Here is a 20980-nt window from a genome sequence, read left to right on the forward strand (position 1 = left end):
TTTTTAAGAGTTATTTTTTAAAGTATCCCTTTTTGTTGCCCTTTTTTTTATTGTTGTAGTTATTGTTGTTATTGATGTCATTGTTGTTGGGTAGGACAGAGAGAAATGGAGAGGGGAGGGGAAGACAGAGGGAGAGAAAGATAGACACCTGCAGACCTGCTTCACCACTTGTGAAGTGACTTCCCCGCTTGTGAAATGATTTCCCCTGCAGGTGGGGAGTCGGGGTCTCAAACTGGGATCCTTAACGCCGGTCCTTGCACTTTTCACCACCTGGGCTTAACTGGCTGCCTTACCGCCCAACTCTCCAGAATACATTTCTAAGAGAGAAGACATCAGGGTAAGGTGCTTAAAACTTTCGTTATATGTGGTCCAGGAGATGGTGTAGTGGATAAAGCATTGGACTCAAGCATGAGGTCCTGAGTTCAAGCCCTGGCAGCACATGTACCAGAGTGATGTTTGGTTCTTTCTCTCTCCTCCTATCTTTCTCATTAATAAATAAAATCTTTAAAAAAAAAAACCTGTCATTATCCAAATGTTATTGTGTCAGGTACATTCTTGTGTTTAGTCTACTTATCCCAGGCACAATCTCCAGATGGTCAGGGCAGCAGCCAGACATGTGTGATCTCATGTGGCAATACAACTCACCACTGCCTGTGGGCAGAAATCTCTGAAATATCCAAACTTCACTAGAGCAGGATTTTGTGATAACTGAGCAGACCCTGAAATACAGACCTCATGGTGTATTACAAAAGAATGAGCCTTGTAGACAATAACAAGCAAAACATATATGTTGCAAACATAGATACAAAAGTGACAGTATATAGCATTTCCAGTAACAAGTATCAGAAAACAAGAGTAAATAAATGGGACTACATCAAACAAAAAATTTTCTACACACCAAAAGCAAATTACACAAGGATAACCAGTCAACCTAGTAAATGGGAAAAGATATTTATACATCATACATCTGACAAATGATTGATATGAAGCACATATAAAAGGCAACAGTGAGATACTACTTTGCCCCTGTGAGAATGTCATACATCAGAAACAATAGCAACAACAAACCCTCCTACACAGCTGGAGGATGTAAATTGGTCCAACCCCTGTGGAGAGTAGTCTGGAGAACTCAGAGAAGGCTGAAATGGACCTATGCTGTGACCAAGCAGCCAAAATGTTCATTGACAGATGTCTGTCTAAAGAAGTTATCTGTTGGGAGACGGGTGGTAGTGCAATGGGTTAAGCATCCATGCAAGGACCTGTGTAAGGCCCCGGCTCCCCATCTGCAGGGGAGTCACTTCACAGGTGGTGAAGCAGGTCTGCAGGTGTCTATCTTTTTCTCCTCCTCTTTGTCTTCCCCTCCTCTCTCCATTTCTCTCTGTCCTATCCAACAATAATAACTCCAACAACAATAAAAACAAAGGCAACAAAAAGGAAATAAATATTTTAAGACGTTATCTGTTGCCGTAGAATACTACTCTGCAATCAAAAAAGATGAAATTGGAGGGAACTGGAGGTGATTATACTTAGCAAAGGAAGTAAAGAGATGAAAGACAACTACCAGATGGTTTCACTCATGAAACCATCTAGAGAACTGAAATACTTGAACTTGCAAACAGGAGAAGGAGAAGAAGACCAAGAACAAACTGTTTCTAAACTTTATAAGAACTATGGTAGTTATCTGGAGGTGGTGGGAGGGTGGAGACAGAACCTTGATGGTGGGTGCAGTATAGAATTATTCTCTGTAATCTTACAATCTTGTGACTCACTATTAATCATAAATAAAAATCTAAAAAAAAAGAAATATTAAGAGCAGTAGTATATAGGTAATACCTGAAATGTATTTCAGGTGGTTGGGTTAGCAGTTGATCTGTAGTTAAATATTATCTCCTCCTTCACATTCTCCTTCTTCTTCACCGCCAGTTTTTACCTCTTCCTCCTCTTCCTCATTCTCCTCCTGATGTAAAAGGTGCAAATGAATCTGAAATGTGCTTCTCATTACAAACTTTTTCACCTTCCTTCCTTAGTTCCCCATTGAGTGACCAGTAGAATGAATAATTTCACTTTTATAGTTACCCTCATGTCTTCATATCATCTCTAATCTCTGGCAACTAGGAAGTGATTTTTTTTTTTTTAATATTTTTATTTTTGGGCGGTAGTGTAGTTGGTTAAACACACATGGCGCAAAGTGCAAGGACCAACGTAAGGATCCTGGTTTGAGCCCCCAGCTCCCCACCTGCAGGGTCGCTTCACAAGTGGTGAAGCAGGTCGGCAGGTGTCTTATCTTTCACTCCCCCTCTCTGTCTTCCCCTCCTCTCTCTATTTCTCTTTGCCCTATCTGGCAATGACATCAATAACAACAATAATAGTAGCGACAACAACGATAAAAAACAAGGGCAACAAAAATGAAAATAAATTAAAAATATTTTTTAAATATTTTTATTTACTTATTACTGCATAGAGACAGAAAAATTGAGAGGAGAGGGGTAGACAGAGAGACACCTACAGCCCTGCTTCACCACTTGTGAAGCTTTCTTCATGCAGGTGGGAACCAGGGGCTTGAACTTTTATCCTTGTGCACTATAATCTGTGTGCTTAACCAGGTATGCCCTGGTCTGGGCTCATTAATCTGATCTTTATAATTATACCATTTCTGAAAAGTTATGGAAATGGAATCATAATAGGATATGATCTTCCAAGACTGTCAGTTTTCCCCCCACAACTGTGCATAACTTTACAATTTTGTATTTGTGTGTTTTTTCTGATATTTTAAAAATTTATTTATTGGGGAATTAATGTTTTACATTCAACAGTAAATACAATAGTTTGTACATGCATAACATTTCCCAGTTTTCCATATAACAATACAACCCCCACTAGGTCCTCTGTCATCCTTCTTGGATCGGAATGTCTTTTACTTTGGTGTAATACGCCAACCACAGTTCAGGTTCTACTTGTGTTTTATTTTCTGATCTTGTTTTTCAACTTCTGCCTCAAAGTGAGAGGCAGAAGTTGAATCCCATATTCATCCTTCTGTTTCTGACTTATTTCAAGTAACATGAATTTTTCAAGGTCCATCCAAGACCAGCTGAAAACAGTGAAGTCACCATTTTTTATAGCTCAGTAGTATTCCATTATGTATACATATATACCACAACTTGCCCAGCCAGTCACCTGTTGTTGGACACCTGGGTTGCTTCCAGGTTTCTTTCCACTTCTTTATGTCTGTTTCAATTTCCTTGAATAGTTACTCATAATTTTCAGTATACAAGTCTTTCACTTCTTTGGTTAGGTTTACTCCTAGATATTTTATTGTTTTTGTTGCTATAGTAAAAGGAATTGATTTCTGGGTTTCAACTTCTAACTTACTGTTTGCATAGAGGAATGCCACTGACTTTTGAATGTCAGTTTTGTAGCCTGACACCTTACTGTATTGCCTGATGATTTCCAAAAGCTTCTTGCTGGATTCCTTAGGTTTTTCTATGTATACTGTCATGTCATCTGCAAATAAGGAGAGTTTGACTTCTTCCAATCTGTATGCCTTTAATTCCTTGCTCCTGCCTGATTGCTATGACAAGAACTTCTAACACTGTGTTGAATAGTAATGGTGATAGTGGGCAGCCCTGTCTATTACCTGATCTGAGGGGAAATGCTTCCAGTTTTTCACCACAGAGCATGATGTTGGCTGTAGGTTTGCTATATATAGACTTCGCTATCTTGAGGAATTTTCCATCAATTCCCATTTTTGTAGTGTTTTGACCATAAAGGGATGTTGTATTTTGTCAAAGGCTTTCTCTGCATCTATTGATATGACCATGTGGTTTTTGATCTTGCTTTTGTTGATGTGTTGGATCACGTTGATTGATTTATGTATATTAAACCAACCTTGCATGCCTGGGATAAACCCCACTTGGTCATGATGAACAATCTTTTTAATATACTGCTGTATCTGGTTGGCTAGAATTTCGTTCAATATTTTCGCATCTATGTTCATCAGAGATATTGGTCTGTAGTTTTATTTTTTGTTTGTGTCCCTGTTTGCTTTTGGTATCAGGGTGATGTTGGCTTCATAGAAGCTGGCAGAGAGTATTCCAGTGTCTTCAATCTTCTGGAAGACTTTTAAAAGTAGAGGTATTAGTTCTTCTTTGAAGGTTTTGTAGAATTCATTTGTAAGAACCATCTGGTCCAGGAATTTTTTTTTGGGGGGGGAGATTTTTGATAACTGTTACAATTTCATTAGCTGTGATGGGCCTGTTCATGTTATCTACTTCCTCTTTACTTAGTTTTGGAAGTTGGTAGGTATCTAGGAAATTGTCCATTTCTTCTAGGTTCTTTAGCTTGGTGGCATATAGTTGTTCATAGAAGCCTCACATGATATGTTGAATTTCTGTGGTGTCAGTTGTGATAGCTCCTCTTTCATTTATTATTTGATTTATTTGGGTCTTCACCCTTTTTTGTTTTGTGAGTCTGGCTAAAGGTTTGTCGATTTTGTTCACTCTTTCGAAGAACCAACATTTACTTTTCATTGATTTTTTTTGTATGGTTTTCTTATTTTCAATGTTATTGATTTCTGCCCTAACTTTAGTGATTTCAGTCCTTCTGGTTGCTTTAGGGTTTCTTTGTTCTTCTTCTTCCTTTAGGTCTTTAAGATGTGCAATCAGGCTGTTTATTTGTGCTTTTTCTTGTTTCCTAATGTGTGCTTGTATGGCTGTGAACTTCCCTCTGTACTGCCTTAGCTGTGTCTCAAATATTTTGATAGGTTGTGTCTTCATTTTCATTGAACTTTCAAAACATTTTGATTTCTTCCTTTATTTCCTCTTTGAACCAGTAGTTGTTAAAAAGTGTACTGTTGAGCTTCCACATTTTGGGACTATTACTAATCTTTTGTTGATTGTTAAGTGTTAGTTTAATTCCACTGTGGTCTGAGAAAATGCTTGGGATGATTTCAATGCTCCTGAATTTGCTGTTGTTGTCTATCCTTGAGAATGACCCATGTGGACTTGAGTAAAAATGTGTATTCCAGTTTATTGGGATGAAAGACTCTGAAAATGTCCAATAGTTCTAGTTTATCTATCTCTTCATTTAGCTCACTTATGTCTTTATTGATTTTCTGCCTGGAAGATCTGTGAAGTTGAGAAAGTGGAGTGTTGAAGTCCCCTACTATGACTGTGTTGCTGTTAATATATTGCTGTAGCTCTTTCAGTAGACATTTGATGTAGTTAGATGGCTTCTCATTGGGTGTATAGATGTTAATAATTGTTAATTCCTCTTGATTGACTGATCCTCTGAGCATTAAGTAGTGTCCATTCCTATCTTTTTTTATTTTATCTATTTTAAAGTCTATTGTGTCAGATATGAGAATAGCTGTTCCTGCCTTTTTTTGTGGGCCATTGGCCTGTATGATAGTTTTCCATCCTTTCACTTTGAGTTTGTGTTTGTCTTGTTGAGTTAGGTGGGTTTCCTGTAGACAGCATAATGTTGGGTTGTGTTTTCTGATCCATCTTCCTACTCTGTGTCTTTTAATAGGTAAATTCAGGCCATTGACATTTATTGATATCAAAGATTGAAGATGTTTTAATGCCATTCTTGTAGAGTTTTAGAATGTTCTGATATATGGCCTATTTATGATGGTCTGACTGTTTATAGAAGACCTTTCAGAACTTCTTTCAGAGCAGGCTTGGTGATAGTTGATTCCTTCAACTGTTGGTTGTCTGAGAAGGTTTTTATGCCTCCATCTAGTCTGAGTGACAGTCTAGCAGGATACAGTATTCTTGGTTGAAAGCCTTTCTCATTGAGCACTCAGTAGATATCTTGCCATTCTCTTCTGGCCTGTAGTGTTTGTGTGGAGATGTCTGCTGCTAATCTTATGGGTTTTCCTCTGTAGGTGATTCTTTGTTTTTCTCTTGCAGCCTTCAGGATCCTTTCTTTATCCTTATTCCTTTCCATTCTAAGTATGATATGTCTTGGTGTCTTTAGGTCTGGGTTAATTCTGTTTGGGACCCTCTGGGCTTCTTGAATCTATAATGTGCATATTATTTTTCCTTTGAAGTCATCCCATAGGTCTCTGTTGTTGTTTTCAGTATCTCTCGATCTATTTTTGAGATCTCTTACTTATTTTTTAGTTGACTCTAATACGTCCTCGATCTTGCTAATTCTGTCTTCAGCCTCATTTATTCTATTCTCTCTCCCCTCTACTGTTTTCTGGAGTTCATCTATTTTGTTACCCTGTTCTGATATGTTTTAGCTTGTTCAGCTAATTGTGTTCTTAACTCAGCTATTTCAGCTTTCAGTTCTCTAATAACCTTGAGATAATTAGTGTTTTCTTCCAGAGTTTCAATTGGTGTTTCTGAATTTCTGATGACAATTCTTTCAAACTCTTTACTCACTCCTGTGATTATTTCCTTAACTAGTGTTTGGATGTTTACCTCATTATTTTGTGCTTCACCATTTTGGGGGGCTTTTAGTCCTAGTTCATTTTGCCAGTATTTCTTCTTGTTGGTTTAACCATTTTATATAGTATGTTATGAGGGCCCTCTCAGTACTTTTCAAACTACTGGTCACTCTTGTCTGGATTGATTTGTGTTTAAGTAACGTAGTTAAAGGGTTCACAGTTGTGGACGTTAACAGTTATTTCAATAGTATTTTAATCCCTGATTTGGAGCTCAGTGGCTTAAAAGCCTCTTTTGTGCTTTTTCTTCCCTGCAGGCTATGGGAGCCTGAGGGCTTTTAAACTATAAATAGGCTTCTTAGGTTAAACACTGACTCCTGACCAAGAGATAAAGCAGGGTGTGGCAGAGATAATCCAGTGGTTATGCAAAGAGGCTTTCACAGCCCCACTGCTATGCCACGAGTTATAGATTTTCTCCTGAATTTCCTGGCTAGTTCTCTGTCCCCTGGTGTCAGCACAGGGCCTCCCTGCTGTTGCTCCAAATTCTGAGGGCAATAGCAATGGAGACTCATAGTTGCATTTGGTGAATCTCAGGGGTGTCCTCTCCTCCTTTCAGCTGTCCCCTTATTGATGAAACAGACTGGAGGTAGTGTCTCAACTGATAAACTGCCGGACTGTTACCAGTCACTTAATCTCTCCCTAGGCTCTTCGCTGTCCACGAGCCACACGTGTTTGCACTCACCCATGATTTGGTGGGTTCCTGGAGTCTTTCTAGTCCTGTCTTGTTTTGGTCCCAGATGGTCTCCTTTGGTATCCTAGTTGATCCCATATTTATTTGTTTTTATAAACAGCAGAAAGACCAGAGCACTGCTCAGCTCTTGCTTGTGGTGGTCCTCAGGATTGGAACTGGGACATCTGAACTATCTCTCTGGTCTCTAAGACTGACATTTTGCCCTCAGGACATATCCTTTGTCTAGTTGTTGTATGTATCAATAGTTTATTTCTTTTTATGGGTAAGTTGTACTCTAGAGTATGACTGTATCATCTGTTTTTTAACCATTCACTTATGGTATTTTGATTATTTCCAGTTTGGGGCCATTATGAACATTGTTTACAGGTTATATATATGGATATAGGTTTAATATCTCTAGGATAAATGTCTAAGAGTTTGGTTGCTAGGTCATATGGTAAGTTTTTTTGTTTGTTTGTTTTTTAAACTGCCATACTAATTCCAGAGAAGTACTATTATACAATTTCACCAGTATTTTTAGTGATCAATATACTATGGGCACTTACTCCTTGTACTTTTTTTTTTCCCCATTACTCATGGTGGCCACCACCCCCCCTTCTTTATTTAATAGGATAGAGAGAAATTGAGAATGGAAGTAGGAGAGCAGGGAGAGAGGAGAAAGACATGGTCCTTGGTAATATGTTTGCTCAACCTGACTCTTCCCTGTGATTTTTTTTTTTTTTAAGGCAGTAGCTGCCTAGGACAGAGCTTTGGGTTCCTTTCTGTAATCCCTAGATGGGATGAGAGTGCTACTTTTGAAACACCTGTATTTTAAAACTATTTTGTTCCTTGTTACCTGGGTTTGGGTTGAAATAAGGTTGTGGCTTCTTTAATTACAAATAAATGAGTAGAATTCTGGATGTAAGGGTATATCTAATCAGGTTATGTTAAATAATGCAAGACTGATTTTATGATGGGATCTCTTGCAGAACCTTGAGGGAAAGCAATAACTGTGAGCACAATAATCTTCAGAGAATTTGTAGTCCTTTGGGTATTTGTCTACTATCAGCTGCTTAGTCAGATGGAGTGTTGTTTTTTTTTAAGTGCTACTGAAATGCACAGTTCAGTCTTTAATTTCAAATCTCTCCTTCTGTCTTCTCTCCCTCTTCTGTTACTTTGATTACCTTGATGGGACATTCAAGCTGTGCAGTCTTATCCTTTATTTCTATAGCCTGCAGAAGCCAGTTTGAAGATTAACTGTAGGTGAATAGATGTTATTATCTACTTTGCTAGAAATAACCTGTCAAGATGGAGTACATGTCAACAATGGCCTCCTAGACTCGGAGACCTGAATGGAGGTAACTTAATCATGTGATTTTTTTTTTTTTAAGTATTTTATTTTTTGAGAGAGATACAGGGAGAGAAAGACACATAGAGAAACACCAGAGCACTGCTCAGCTCTGGTTTGTGGTGGTGCGGGGAGTTGAACCTGGGAATTCGGAGCCTCGGGCATGAGAATCTCTTTGTATAACCACTATGCTATCTACCCTCGCCCACTCATGTGATATTTTTAATGAAAACTTATAAAAAAAAAGTAATTTTACTTCCTGGAGTCAGGGCATGTGAATGGTGTGTGTATGTGTGTGTGTGTGTGTTGTGTATGTGAGAGAGAGCTCAAGTGTATTTGGCGAAAAGAATCCAGAATATTCACAAAGAATTATGAATTCAGGAGATCTTCTGAGGTGAATTCCAGAATCTTTGTTCCAAGGGGATAGTAGTTTCTAGTGAATAATAAGTGAGTTTTCTAGTCACTTCAAATATAAAGTCATTTAGATGGTGGATATTGATGATAAGGGCCTTCCTTCTTCCTTCTTCTATATTAGCATCTTAGGAAAAGAAGAAATAGCTTTGAAAAATACACCCATCAAGTGATTTGAAGCTTTCTGTTGTACAGTTTCTAAAGTAAACTGCCCAAGATAGCAGTATAGTCATGCCACTGGCTTCCTTTCTTCTAGTTTTTGTTACCAGGTCCTCATACTATGTCTTTCTTATCAGCTTTAGATTGTTTATTTTCTTCTAAACATGCTCCTTTTTCAGTCACTGACATTTGGGAACCCAGTATTTCATTGTGCCCAAGATAGGCAGTTGCAACCCTTTTGATATTGGATACCTTTCTAGGTTATGAAATATTATACCACAGTGGATAATAAAGTGCTCAGAACTACATTATGGACAGATTCTGGTAACTGCACCTTTGGGAACAGACTCCATTCATGTGCCCCCCATGTAGCCTGAGGGTGTTTTGTTGTGAAGTGGGTTGAGCACGCAGTGCCAGTTCCTGTGTCTGAATATGAAATTGGCTCATTAAAGATTAATGGACCTGCCTGGTTCTTCTGGCCCCAGTATGGAATGATCCCTGCCATGGCAACCGCCTCTGTCTCCCAGGAGAAGCCATTTTATACAGAAGGTTTGTGCTTCCAAATGTTAGAGTGAGCCTGCATTGACCGATGCTGTGATGATAAATTGGCCTTTGGGTTCTTTCAAGACATATGATCCATATAGCATATCATGGTTTGAATTTCTGGGCAAAACTGCCTCATCAGGAAGTCAGAGCCTCTTTTAACCTTGAGCCTCTTTTAACCTTTGGAGAGAAAGTTTTTTCCTTTGTTTTATTTGACTTTTCTGTTGAAGCACATGAACTTTAATTTTCATGGATATTTGGTTCCTTTAAATGCTTCATTCTGCATCTCAGGTGTGAAAATGTCACAGTATAACAAATTCTATGATGATAGATAGAATCCTTAAGACTAGTTAGGATAATTCTCTCTGGATGCTTTAAGAAATAATAGTCTGGTCTTTCGGTAGCACAGTGGATAGAGCACTGGATTCTCAACCATGAGGTCCCAGGTTCAATCCCCGGCAGCACATGTACCAGAGTGATGTCTGGTTCTTTCTCTCTCTGCCTATCTTTCTCATGAATAAATAAATAAATTCTTAAAAAAAAAACCCAAGAAAATAATAGTCTATCCAGCAAATACAGTTCAAATGCTATATTCTTGGCAGTTCCTGTGGATGAGGACACTAGTGTAGATAGTATTTGGGGAACATAACCATGACCTGGATCTTTTTTTAAAAATTTTTTTTATTATCTTTATTTATTGGATAGAGACAGCTAGAAATCAAGAGGGGAGGGGTGATAGAGAGGGAGAAAAACAGAGAGATAACTGCAGCACTGCCTTGCCACTCACAAAGCTTTCCCTCTGCAGGTGGGGACTGGGGGCTCGAAGCCGGGTCCTTGCACATTATAATACATGCACTCAACCAGGTGCACCACCCCCACCCACCCCAGCCTATCTCTTAAAAGGCCCTGCCTTTCACCAGAAATATTGGAATATGGAGATTTTTATTAAAAATTCAGATTCTGGGGCTCCATTCACTTCTGTTAATGCTAATAGTAAGAGTATGAAGGACTGACATAGGAAATGGTAATTTATGATAAGCACCCCTGTTGATTCTTAAGTATTCCCAGAGTTTATTCTCGAGTGTCCTAAAGTTTGCTTCATTTTTCTTGCTTAATTTCTGAAATTTATTAGATGAGAGCTATTTGATTGACAACACATTGTCTTTTTAGATTTTTAAAATTTTATTCCCTTTTGTTGCACTTGTTATTTTATTGTTGTTATTGATGTCATTGTTGTTAGATAGGACAGAGAGAAATGGAGAGAGGAGGGGAAGACAGAGAGGGGGAGAGAAAGATAGACACCTGCAAACCTGCTTCACCACCTGTGAAGCAACTCTCCTGCAGGTGGGGAGCCGGGGGCTCGAACCGGGGTCCTTACACCGGTCCTTGAGCTTTGTGCCACGTGTGCTTAACCTGCTGTGCTACCACCTGACTCCCATCTTTTTTTTTAATTGAGAAAAAAAATTAATAATAGCGCACCATCCTACTATTTATGATATTCTTTTGTCTATTTTTATTTGATTTTTTTTTTTTTTTTTAGATTTATGAAGAAAGGGGAGAGGAGGGAGAGAGAGAGAGAGAGAGACATATGGAACCAGAGCATCACTATGACATCTTTGGCACTGGGGACTGGGTTCAAGATCTCATGTTTGAGAGTCCGTTACCACTTCCCTGTGCCAGGGTTGAGTCCAGGGCCTCATGCATGTAAGAGTTGCTCTAACACTGAGCCATTTCCCTGGCCCAATTTTGATTTTACTTTTTTTATTTGAGGGGGAAAGGGAAAGCGATAGAAGTGCCACTTCTTTACTCTCTTTGTTTACTTCTTTACTCTCTCTCTCTAGCTTCCTTTTCCTCTTCTTTGTCTCTATCCAAAATAGATAAAAATATAAATAAGCAAGCTTAGGAGGCCTGGAAGATAGTACATTGGATTTGAAAGCATCAAATTAATCCCTGGCATAGCATATGTGAGAGTGATGCTCTGGTTCGTATTCTCTCTCTCTCATAAATAAGAATAAATAATAAAAATAGGTAAATCTAGAAGTAGCTCTGGGTGATAAATGACTTGTGTGAATTAGAAAAACAGTGTGTTGAAAGAACTTAAATGCACAGCCACAAGTATTTTATTTCTAACACAGTCTCATGCTCTCGTGTAACCTTATAAAACTTCAAGTGCCTGAAGCCATTAGTTCAAATCTAGTAACTCTTATAAGCTCTAAATTTGTAATCCTCAGCCTTCCTGGTCTAAAAGAAGAAACTAGGCTGGAGTTTGGTCATATTTTAAGGAAATTTTGGGAGTTATATAAAATTCCAGACAGAAATGGTTAACTTGTATAAGCTCTTCTCCCCCTCCCCCTAACCACCACCCCTCCAAAAGTGTTTATCTTACTAGAATTAGAAAATTCAGGTGGAGGAAGTTAGGCGGTAACACAGCGGTTAAGAGCACATGTTGCAAAGCACAAGGACTGGCTTGAGGATCCCGGTTCGAGCCCCCGGCTCCCCACTTGCAGGGGAGTCCCTTCACAGGCGGTGAAGCAGATCTGCAGGTGTTAAAAAAAAAAAAAAGAAAATTCAGGTGGAAATAAAATTTTGGGCATTAGACCATCTAGATTTTTCTCTTCCTGCTTAAAGTTTACTAATATAGAGTGAGTCAGGAATTTTTTTTTAGCGGTACTGTTTTTCCAGAAGAGCCTCCCTGTATTTCTATCCTGTGTGTGCCTTAAAAGGTGTTCTAGGGGTCAGGCAGTAGCGCAGTGGGCTAAGCGTACATGATGTGAAGCGCAAGGACCAGCATAAGGATCCCATTTTGAGCCCTGGCTTCCCATCTGCGGGGGGGGGGGGGGGGGGGGGGGTCGCTTCATAAGTGGTGAAGCAGGTCTGCAGATGTCTGTCTTTTCTCCCCCTCTCTGTATTCCCATCCTCTCTCTGATTTCTCTCTGTCCTATCTAACAACAGCAATAGCAGCGATAACGACAACAACAAAGGCAACAAAATGGGAAAAAAATGGCCTCCAGGAGCAGTGGATTCCTAGTGCAGGCACCGAGCCCCAGCAATAACCCTGGAGGCAAAAAAAAAAAGTTTGTTCTAGATGAATTTGTGTCTTATCATCAATGACAGAAATATTTTTTAAAGCATGGTTCATGAGATAATGTTTGTCAGCGGATATAAAGTTGATTTTACCACTTGGAAAGGGCTTATTAACATACACGGGCAGTTTCTTAATTTTATTATTTATTTTATATATTATTTTTTATCAGAACACTGCTCAGCGATAGCTTAACGGTAGTTCTGGGAGCTGAACCTGGGGCCATGTATGAAAACCTTTTTTGCATAACCACTATTCTTTTTTTCTTTTTTAATATTTATTTTTATTTATTTATTCCCTTTTATTGCCCTTGTAACCACTATTCTTTCTTAAAATTTATTTATTTATGATTGGGCAGAGACAGAGAGAAATTAAGAGGGGAGAGGGAGCTAGAGAAGGAAAGAGACAGACACCTGCAGCCCTACTTGACCACCTGTGAAGTTTTCCCCCTGCAGGTGGGGACCAGGGGCTTGAACCCAGGTCCTTGTGCACTGCAATGTGTGCACTTAACCAGGTGCACCATCACCTGCCCCCCGTAACCACTATTCTATCTCCCTGGCTCAGGGCAGCTTCTTTTGTTTTTTGAAAATATTTATTTATGATTGAATAGAGACATAGAGAAATTGAGAGGGAAGGGGGAGATAGTGAGTGAGAGAGAGAGACAGAGAGACAACTGCAGCTCTGCCTCACCACTTGTGGAGCTCTTTCCCTGTGCAGATGGAGACTAGGAGACCAGGAGCTTGAACCTGGATCCTTGCACACTGTAATGTGTGTGCTTAACCAGGTGCGTCACTGCCTGGCCTCAGGGCAGCTTCTTAAACATCTTCATCCATCCATCCATCCATCCACCCATCCTTCTTTCCTCCCTCTCTTTTTACTTCCTTTCATCATTTCATTTTTTTTTTTTTTTTTTTTTTACCAGAGCACTGAGCAACCCTGGTTTATGGTGGTGAAAGGAATTGAACCTGGGACTTTGGGCCTCAGGCATGAGAATCTCTTTGCATAACCATTATGCTATCTACCCCTGTCCTCAAGGAGAGTAAATAAAAGGGATATATTTTTAAACATAAAAGCTCATTGTGTCTATGCTACTGGAATAATATAACTAAGGAGAAGTAAGTCAGTTAGACAAATAACTTAAAAAAAAAAAAAGAAGCTAGCCCCTTGGGAAGGAACTTGACAGCCTGTAGTAGCAGTTCACAGAAAATCTGTGCTGAGAGTTTACCTTGAAGAATGCACAAGACTAAGTGTGTTGGCCTCAAATGCTCATGCCAAGGGATAGTTGATGGCTGGGGGAGGTTTATAGCTGAGAACAGAAGGATCTGATACTAAATTTAGTTTCTTTCTTGTTAAATGAAATCACAAAGAAAGAATTTAATCTCTTGTCTTTGTATAACACCAGAGCCTATTTTAGCTTGCCAGGGAAAATTTAATAATAATTAATAGCTGTTGATGTCATTCTAGAATGGACTTTTTAATAAACTGACTGATATGTTAGAGTTTACCAAAAGTTAGGGATTTTATTTTGAGGTTTTCTTGGTTTTTTTTTTTTTTGCCTCCAGGGCTACTGCTGGGGCTCAGTGCCTGCACCATGAATCCACTGCTTCTGGAGGCCTCCCCCCCTTTTTTTGCCCTTGTTGTAGCCTTATGGTGGTTATCATTGTTATTGTTGATGTCGTTCATTGTTGGATAAGACAGAGAGAAATGGAGAGAGGAGGGGAAGACAGAGGGGGAGAGAAAGACAGACACCTGCAGACCCGCTTCACCGCCTGTAAAACAACTCCCCTGAAGGTGGGAAACTGGGGGCTCGAACTGGGATCCTTAAATCGGTTCTTGCTCTTTGTGCCACGTGCGCTCAACCCGCTGCGCTACTGCTGGACCCCTTTATTGTGAGTTCTACCCCCCAACACTCTGCCACTACACAACCAGGCCACAGGAATTTTTGTTTTATTTATTTATTTATTTTGACTGGAGCACTGCTAGCTTTGAGTTATGGTGCTACTGGGGTTTGAATCTTGAGCATGAAAATCTTACTATTTCTAGCTTCAAAGCCCTGGGGTATTTTCTTTCTTTCTTTTCTTTTTCTCTCTCTTTTTTCCTCCCTTCCTTCCTCCCTCCCTCTCTCCCTCCCTCCCTCCCTTCCTCCTTCCTTCCTTCCTTCCTCCCTTTCTTCCTTCCTTCCTTCCTTCCTTCCTTCCTTCCTTCCTTCCTTCCTTCCTGCCTGCCTCCAGGGTTATCACTGCCTGCACTAAGAATCCACTGCTCCTGGAGGCCATTTTCCCCAGTTTTGTTGCCCTTGTTATTGCTGCCGTTGTTGGATATGACAGAGAGAAATCGCGAGGAGGGGAAAACAGGGAGAGAAAAAGACACCTGCAGACCTGCTTCACTACTTATAAAGCGATCCCCCCACAGGTGGGGAGCCGGGGGCTTGAACTGGGATCCTTATGCCAGTCCTTGTGCTCGTGCCATGTGCACTTAACCCGCTTAACCTGCTGCTGCCCAGCCCCCAGATATTTTCTTTTTAAAGCAAGTGATTTCATAGGCTTCTTGAGCATCTCATATGTGTGACGGTGGACATTTAGCTTTAGCATACAGAAAGTAATAGCTTTAAACAGAAATGTCCAGTATTTCTGTCTAAACTATAGAACTTGATTTGTATTAGAAAATAGATCTGAGAAGGCCAAGTGGGAAGAAAAAGAACTTTGAACCTGGTTAGAATTGTCAAAAATTCACCCTAATGATCTGACCAATTAGTAATGATTGGGGACGTTTCCAGTATCCTCTGACCCAGGTGTTCTAACTTCTAAATGCAAAGTGACTTATCTACTTACTTAGTAATATCTTTATTTTATTTTATTTTATTTTTGCTATAGCACTGCTCAGCTTTGGTTTAAGGTGGAGCAGGGGATTGACCTGGGACCTGAGAGCCTCTAGGGAAAATCTGTGAATCCCTACCTTCATTAATTTTGAGGTCCTAAACCCCAAATGGTTCTCAGATGACATTTCAGAATGTGACCACTGGAGCTTTTCAGTAAGGGCTCCAGAGGTAGACAAATACCATCAGTAGGGGAATGAGGTCTCATCTCCCCCCAGTAATCAGCCCTCAATTTAAACAAGTCAGTGGGGTGCTCCTTCTTTTCTAAGTTGCAGTTGATTGCGGTTGGCTCTGGCTGAGTTGTTTGGGAAATATGAGTTTTGCCTAGCATGAGTCAGCACTGCCCTGGGTAAACTGCCTGCTCTGTTGCAATCTTGCTTACCAAAGATACGTCCCCAGGCGGCACCATTCACTTTGCCTGAAAGCTACTGCTGTTAGTTCCTGAGATGATCTCATCTGAACATGGCTCCAAGGACCTCAGCGGCAGGAACTGGAGGCAAATTGCTTTCTGCCATGGCAATGTTTTGAAACAGGCAAAATCAGGTAATCCCAGACTGTTTTCTCTTAGTTTCATTGACTAGACTGAACTGCAGTTGAAATGGAAACCTCTTCAGTCTTCAGAAGTGAGTGAATGGCTTATCACTGTAGGTATTTTAAAATTAGTCCTTCAGCTTGTAGTTGGAGGTTTTATAAGGACAAGTTTCCTTTCATTTGAATGTGGCTTTAGACCTAATTCAGTCGTTTACTACATAAACTTTAGAGAACAAATGTGTTTGGTTTACAGCTTTATTCATATTTTATCTTGCTCCTTTTTTAAAAAAATTTTTTTTTGTTTATTAATGAGAAGGATAGGAGAGGGAAAGAACCAGATATCACCCTGGTACATGTGTGGCTAGGGCTTGAACTCAGGACCTCATGCTTGAGAGTTCAGTGCTTTATCCACTGAGCCATCACCCAGACCACTCTTTTGTTTTTTTATCTTATGAGAAATTATCTGCTTGAGTAAAACTTTTCTTTCTTTCTTTTTTTTTTTTTCTTAACCAGAGCACTGTTCAGCTCTGGCTTATGGTTGTGTGGGGGCTTGAACCTGGGACTTTGGAGCTTCAGGCTTGAAAGTCTCTTTGCATAACCATTATGCTATCTACCTCCACCCTAAACCTTTGTTAAAGGCAGAGAAAGAGCAAATATTTTCTTTCATTTTTAAAAATATTTATTTATTTATTCCCGTTTGTTGCCCTTGTTGTTTTATTGTTGTAGTTATTATTATTTTTATTGACATTGTCATTGTTGGATCAGACAGATAGAAATGGAGAGAGATAGGGAAGACAGACGGGGAGAGAAAGATAAGACACCTGCAGACCTGCTTCACTGCTTGTGAAGTGACTCCCCTGCAGGTGGGGAGCCGAGGGCTCGAACTGAAATCCTTAGGCTGGTCCTTGCGTTTGCGCCACCTACGCTTAACCCGCTGTGCTACTGCCTGACTCCCACAAATATTTTCTTATCTACCTAATAATTGTGAATACTGAATTGCAGAGAACACTTTCTTACTATGTGTATCCATATTACTTCCTGAACAGTAATCTGAAGGATTTCTCCATGTCCAGTCTGTCATCTGTTCTTCACTAAAACTTTTGTCCTCCTACCAGTACACTGCATAGTTCTGGCTTATGGTGATATGGGGGATTGAACTTGGGCCCTTGGACTCCCAGGTATGAGAGTCTCTTTGCATAACCATTATACTGTCAACCACTATGAAGTTGCATTTCTCAGCATTTGCTTCTGCAGTTTATAATTATCCCCAGATGGTCCATGATCTTCTTTATTTGAAGTTTTTGTACTAGTTAGTGAGCCTTCTATGAAACATCCTGCCCCAAGTCAACCTAAGCCACCTAGCTTTAGCCTAGAAGTCACTTATTCCATGAAGTTTGCCCCATCACCAAGACTAGATGTATACTCATGAAAACTCTGTGTTTACTCCATTTTTTTTTTTTTTTTGCCTCTAGGGTTATTGATGGGGCTCAGTGCCTGCATTACCAATCCACTACTCCTGGAGGCCATTTTTTGTCTCACACTTTTGTTGCCCTTATTGTTATTATTGTTGTTGCTGTTGTTGGATAGGACAGAGAGAAATTGAGAGAGGAGGGGAAGACAGGGAGGGAGAGAGCTAGACACCTACACACCTGCTTCACTGCTTGTGAAACAACCCTCCTGCAGGTGAGGAGCAAGGGGCTTGAATTGGCATCCTTAAGCCGGTCCTTGGACTTTGTGCCATGTGCACTTAACCCGCTGTGCTACTGCCTGACCCCATTTACTCCATTTTTTTTATTAATACCTTTATTTATTTATTGGATAGAGACAGCCAGAAACTGAGAGGGAAGGGGTGAGAGAGAAGGAGAGAGAAATAGAGACACCTGCACCCTGCTTCACCACCTGTGAAGCTTTCCCCCTGCAGGTGGGGGGTGGGGATTCAAATCTGGGTCCTTGTGCACTGTCACATGTGCACTCAACCAGGTGTGCCACCACCCGGCCCCATTTACTCCATTCTTTTTTTTTATTATTTTTTATAATTTATTTCTTTATTGGGGAATTAATATTTTACATTCAACAGTAAATACAATAGTTTGTACATGCATAACATCCCCCAGATTCCCATTTAACAATACAACCCCCACTATGTCATTCATCATCTTTCATAGACCTGTATTCTCCCCACCCACCCACCCCAGAGTCTTTTACTTTGGTGCAATACGCCAATTCCATTTCAGGTTCTACTTGTGTTTACTCCATTCTTATAGTACATTGAGAATCAGTATCTTTTTTTCTTTTAAGTTTTCCTCTTTTTTAAAAAAACCATCTTCCCCCTAAAGCAACCAGAAGGACTGAAATCACTAAAGTTAGGGCAGAAATCAATAACATTGAAAATAAGAAAACCATACAAAAAAATCAACGAAAAGTAAATGTTGGTTCTTCGAAAGAGTGAACAAAATCGACAAACCTTTAGCCAGACTCACAAAACAAAAAAGGGTGAAGACCCAAATAAATCAAATAATAAATGAAAGAGGAGCTATCACAACTGACACCACAGAAATTCAACATATCATGTGAGGCTTCTATGAACAACTATATGCCACCAAGCTAAAGAACCTAGAAGAAATGGACAATTTCCTAGATACCTACCAACTTCCAAAACTAAGTAAAGAGGAAGTAGATAACATGAACAGGCCCATCACAGCTAATGAAATTGTAACAGTTATCAAAAATCTCCCCCCCCCAAAAAAAATTCCTGGACCAGATGGTTCTTACAAATGAATTCTACAAAACCTTCAAAGAAGAACTAATACCTCTACTTTTAAAAGTCTTCCAGAAGATTGAAGACACTGGAATACTCCCTGCCAGCTTCTATGAAGCCAACATCACCCTGATACCAAAAGCAAACAGGGACACAAACAAAAAATAAAACTACAGACCAATATCTCTGATGAACATAGATGCGAAAATATTGAATGAAATTCTAGCCAACCAGATACAGCAGTATATTAAAAAGATTGTTCATCATGACCAAGTGGGGTTTATCCCAGGCATGCAAGGTTGGTTTAATATACATAAATCAATCAACGTGATCCAACACATCAACAAAAGCAAGATCAAAAACCACATGGTCATATCAATAGATGCAGAGAAAGCCTTTGACAAAATACAACATCCCTTTATGGTCAAAACACTACAAAAATGGGAATTGATGGAAAATTCCTCAAGATAGCGAAGTCTATATATAGCAAACCTACAGCCAACATCATGCTCTGTGGTGAAAAACTGGAAGCATTTCCCCTCAGATCAGGTAATAGACAGGGCTGCCCACTATCACCATTACTATTCAACACAGTGTTGGAAGTTCTTGTCATAGCAATCAGGCAGGAGCAAGGAATTAAAGGGATACAGATTGGAAGAGAAGAAGTCAAACTCTCCCTATTTGCAGATGACATGATAGTATACATAGAAAAACCTAAGGAATCCAGCAAGAAGCTTTTGGAAATCATCAGGCAATACAGTAAGGTGTCAGGCTACAAAATTAACATTCAAAAGTCAGTGGCATTCCTCTATGCAAACACTAAGTTAAAAGAAATTGAGAACCCCGGCTCCCCACCTGCAGGGGAGTCGCTTCACAGGCGGTGAAGGAGGTCTGCAGGTGTCTATCTTTCTCTCCCCCTCTCTGTCTTCCCCTCCTCTCTCCGTTTCTCTCTGTCCTATCCAACAACGACGACAATAATAACTACAACAATAAAACAACAAGGGCAACAAAAGGGAATAAATAAATAAAATAAAATATTTTTAAAAAATTAAAAAAAAAAGAAATTGAAACCCAGAAATCAATTCCTTTTACTATAGCAACAAAAACAATAAACTATCTAGGAATAAACCTAACCAAAGAAGTGAAAGACTTGTATACTGAAAATTATGAGTAACTATTCAAGGAAATTGAAAAAGACACAAAGAAGTGGAAAGATATTCCATGCTCATGGGTTGGAAGAATTAACATCATCAAAATGAATATACTACCCAGCGCCATATACAAATTTAATGCTATCCCCATCAAGATCTCTACCACATTTTTTAGGAGAATAGAACAAATGCTACAAATGTTTATCTGGAATCAGAAAAGACCTAGAGTTGCCAAAACAATCTTGAGAAGAAAGAACAGAACCAGAGGCATCACACTGCCAGATCTCAAATTGTATTATAGGACCATTGTCATCAAAACTGCTTGGTACTGGAACATGAATAGACACACTGACCAGTGGAATAGAATTGAGAGCCCAGAAGTGAGCCCCCACACCTATGGACATTTAATCTTTGACAAAGGTGCCCAGACTATTAAATGGGGAAAGCAGAGTCTCTTCAACAAATGGTGTTGGAAAGAATGGGTTGAAACATTCATTCATGAAGAATGAAACTGAACCACTATATTTCACCAAATACAAAAGTAAATTCCAAGTGGGTCAAGGACTTGGACGTTAGACCACAACTGTCAGATACTTAGAGGAAAATATTGGCAGGACGCTTTTCCACATAAATTTTAAAGATATCTTCAATGAAACAAATCCAATTACAAAGAAGACTAAAGCAAGTATAAACCTATGGGACTACATCAAATTAAAAAGCTTCTGCACAGCTAAAGAAACTACTACCCAAACCAAGAGAGCCCTCACAGAATGGGAGAAGATCTTTACATCAGACAAGAGACTAATAACCAGAATATATAAAGAGCTTGCAAATCTCAACAACAAGAAAACAAATAACCCCATCCAAAAATGGGGGGAGGACATGGACAGAATATTCACCACAGAAGAGATCCAAAAGGCTGAGAAACACATGAAAAAATGCTCCAAGTCTCTGATTGTCAGAGAAATGCAAATAAAGACAACAAGATACCACTTCACTCCTGT

General features: G+C 39.6%; 1 protein-coding gene across 8 annotated transcripts in view; it reads left to right on the top strand.

Annotated features, from left to right (window-relative positions):
- The window catches only part of RFFL (ring finger and FYVE like domain containing E3 ubiquitin protein ligase), a 98972-nt gene that overhangs the window by 22455 nt on the left and 55537 nt on the right, over positions 1 to 20980 (top strand). For 2 of the 8 annotated variants that reach the window (XM_060203962.1, XM_060203961.1), the window contains exon 1: positions 15927 to 16079. The exons of 3 other annotated variants lie outside the window; for them this stretch is intronic. In XM_060203962.1, coding sequence (XP_060059945.1) covers positions 15983 to 16079 — 97 coding nt within the window. In that variant the 5' untranslated portion in view covers positions 15927 to 15982. Of the gene's footprint in view, positions 1 to 15924; positions 16080 to 20980 lie in introns of those variants that run through there. 3 more of the 8 variants (XM_060203967.1, XM_016185492.2, XM_060203963.1) reach the window with 3 other exon arrangements.

This window comes from Erinaceus europaeus, chromosome 12 (assembly GCF_950295315.1).
Source record: "Erinaceus europaeus chromosome 12, mEriEur2.1, whole genome shotgun sequence".
Classification (NCBI taxonomy): domain Eukaryota; kingdom Metazoa; phylum Chordata; class Mammalia; order Eulipotyphla; family Erinaceidae; genus Erinaceus; species Erinaceus europaeus.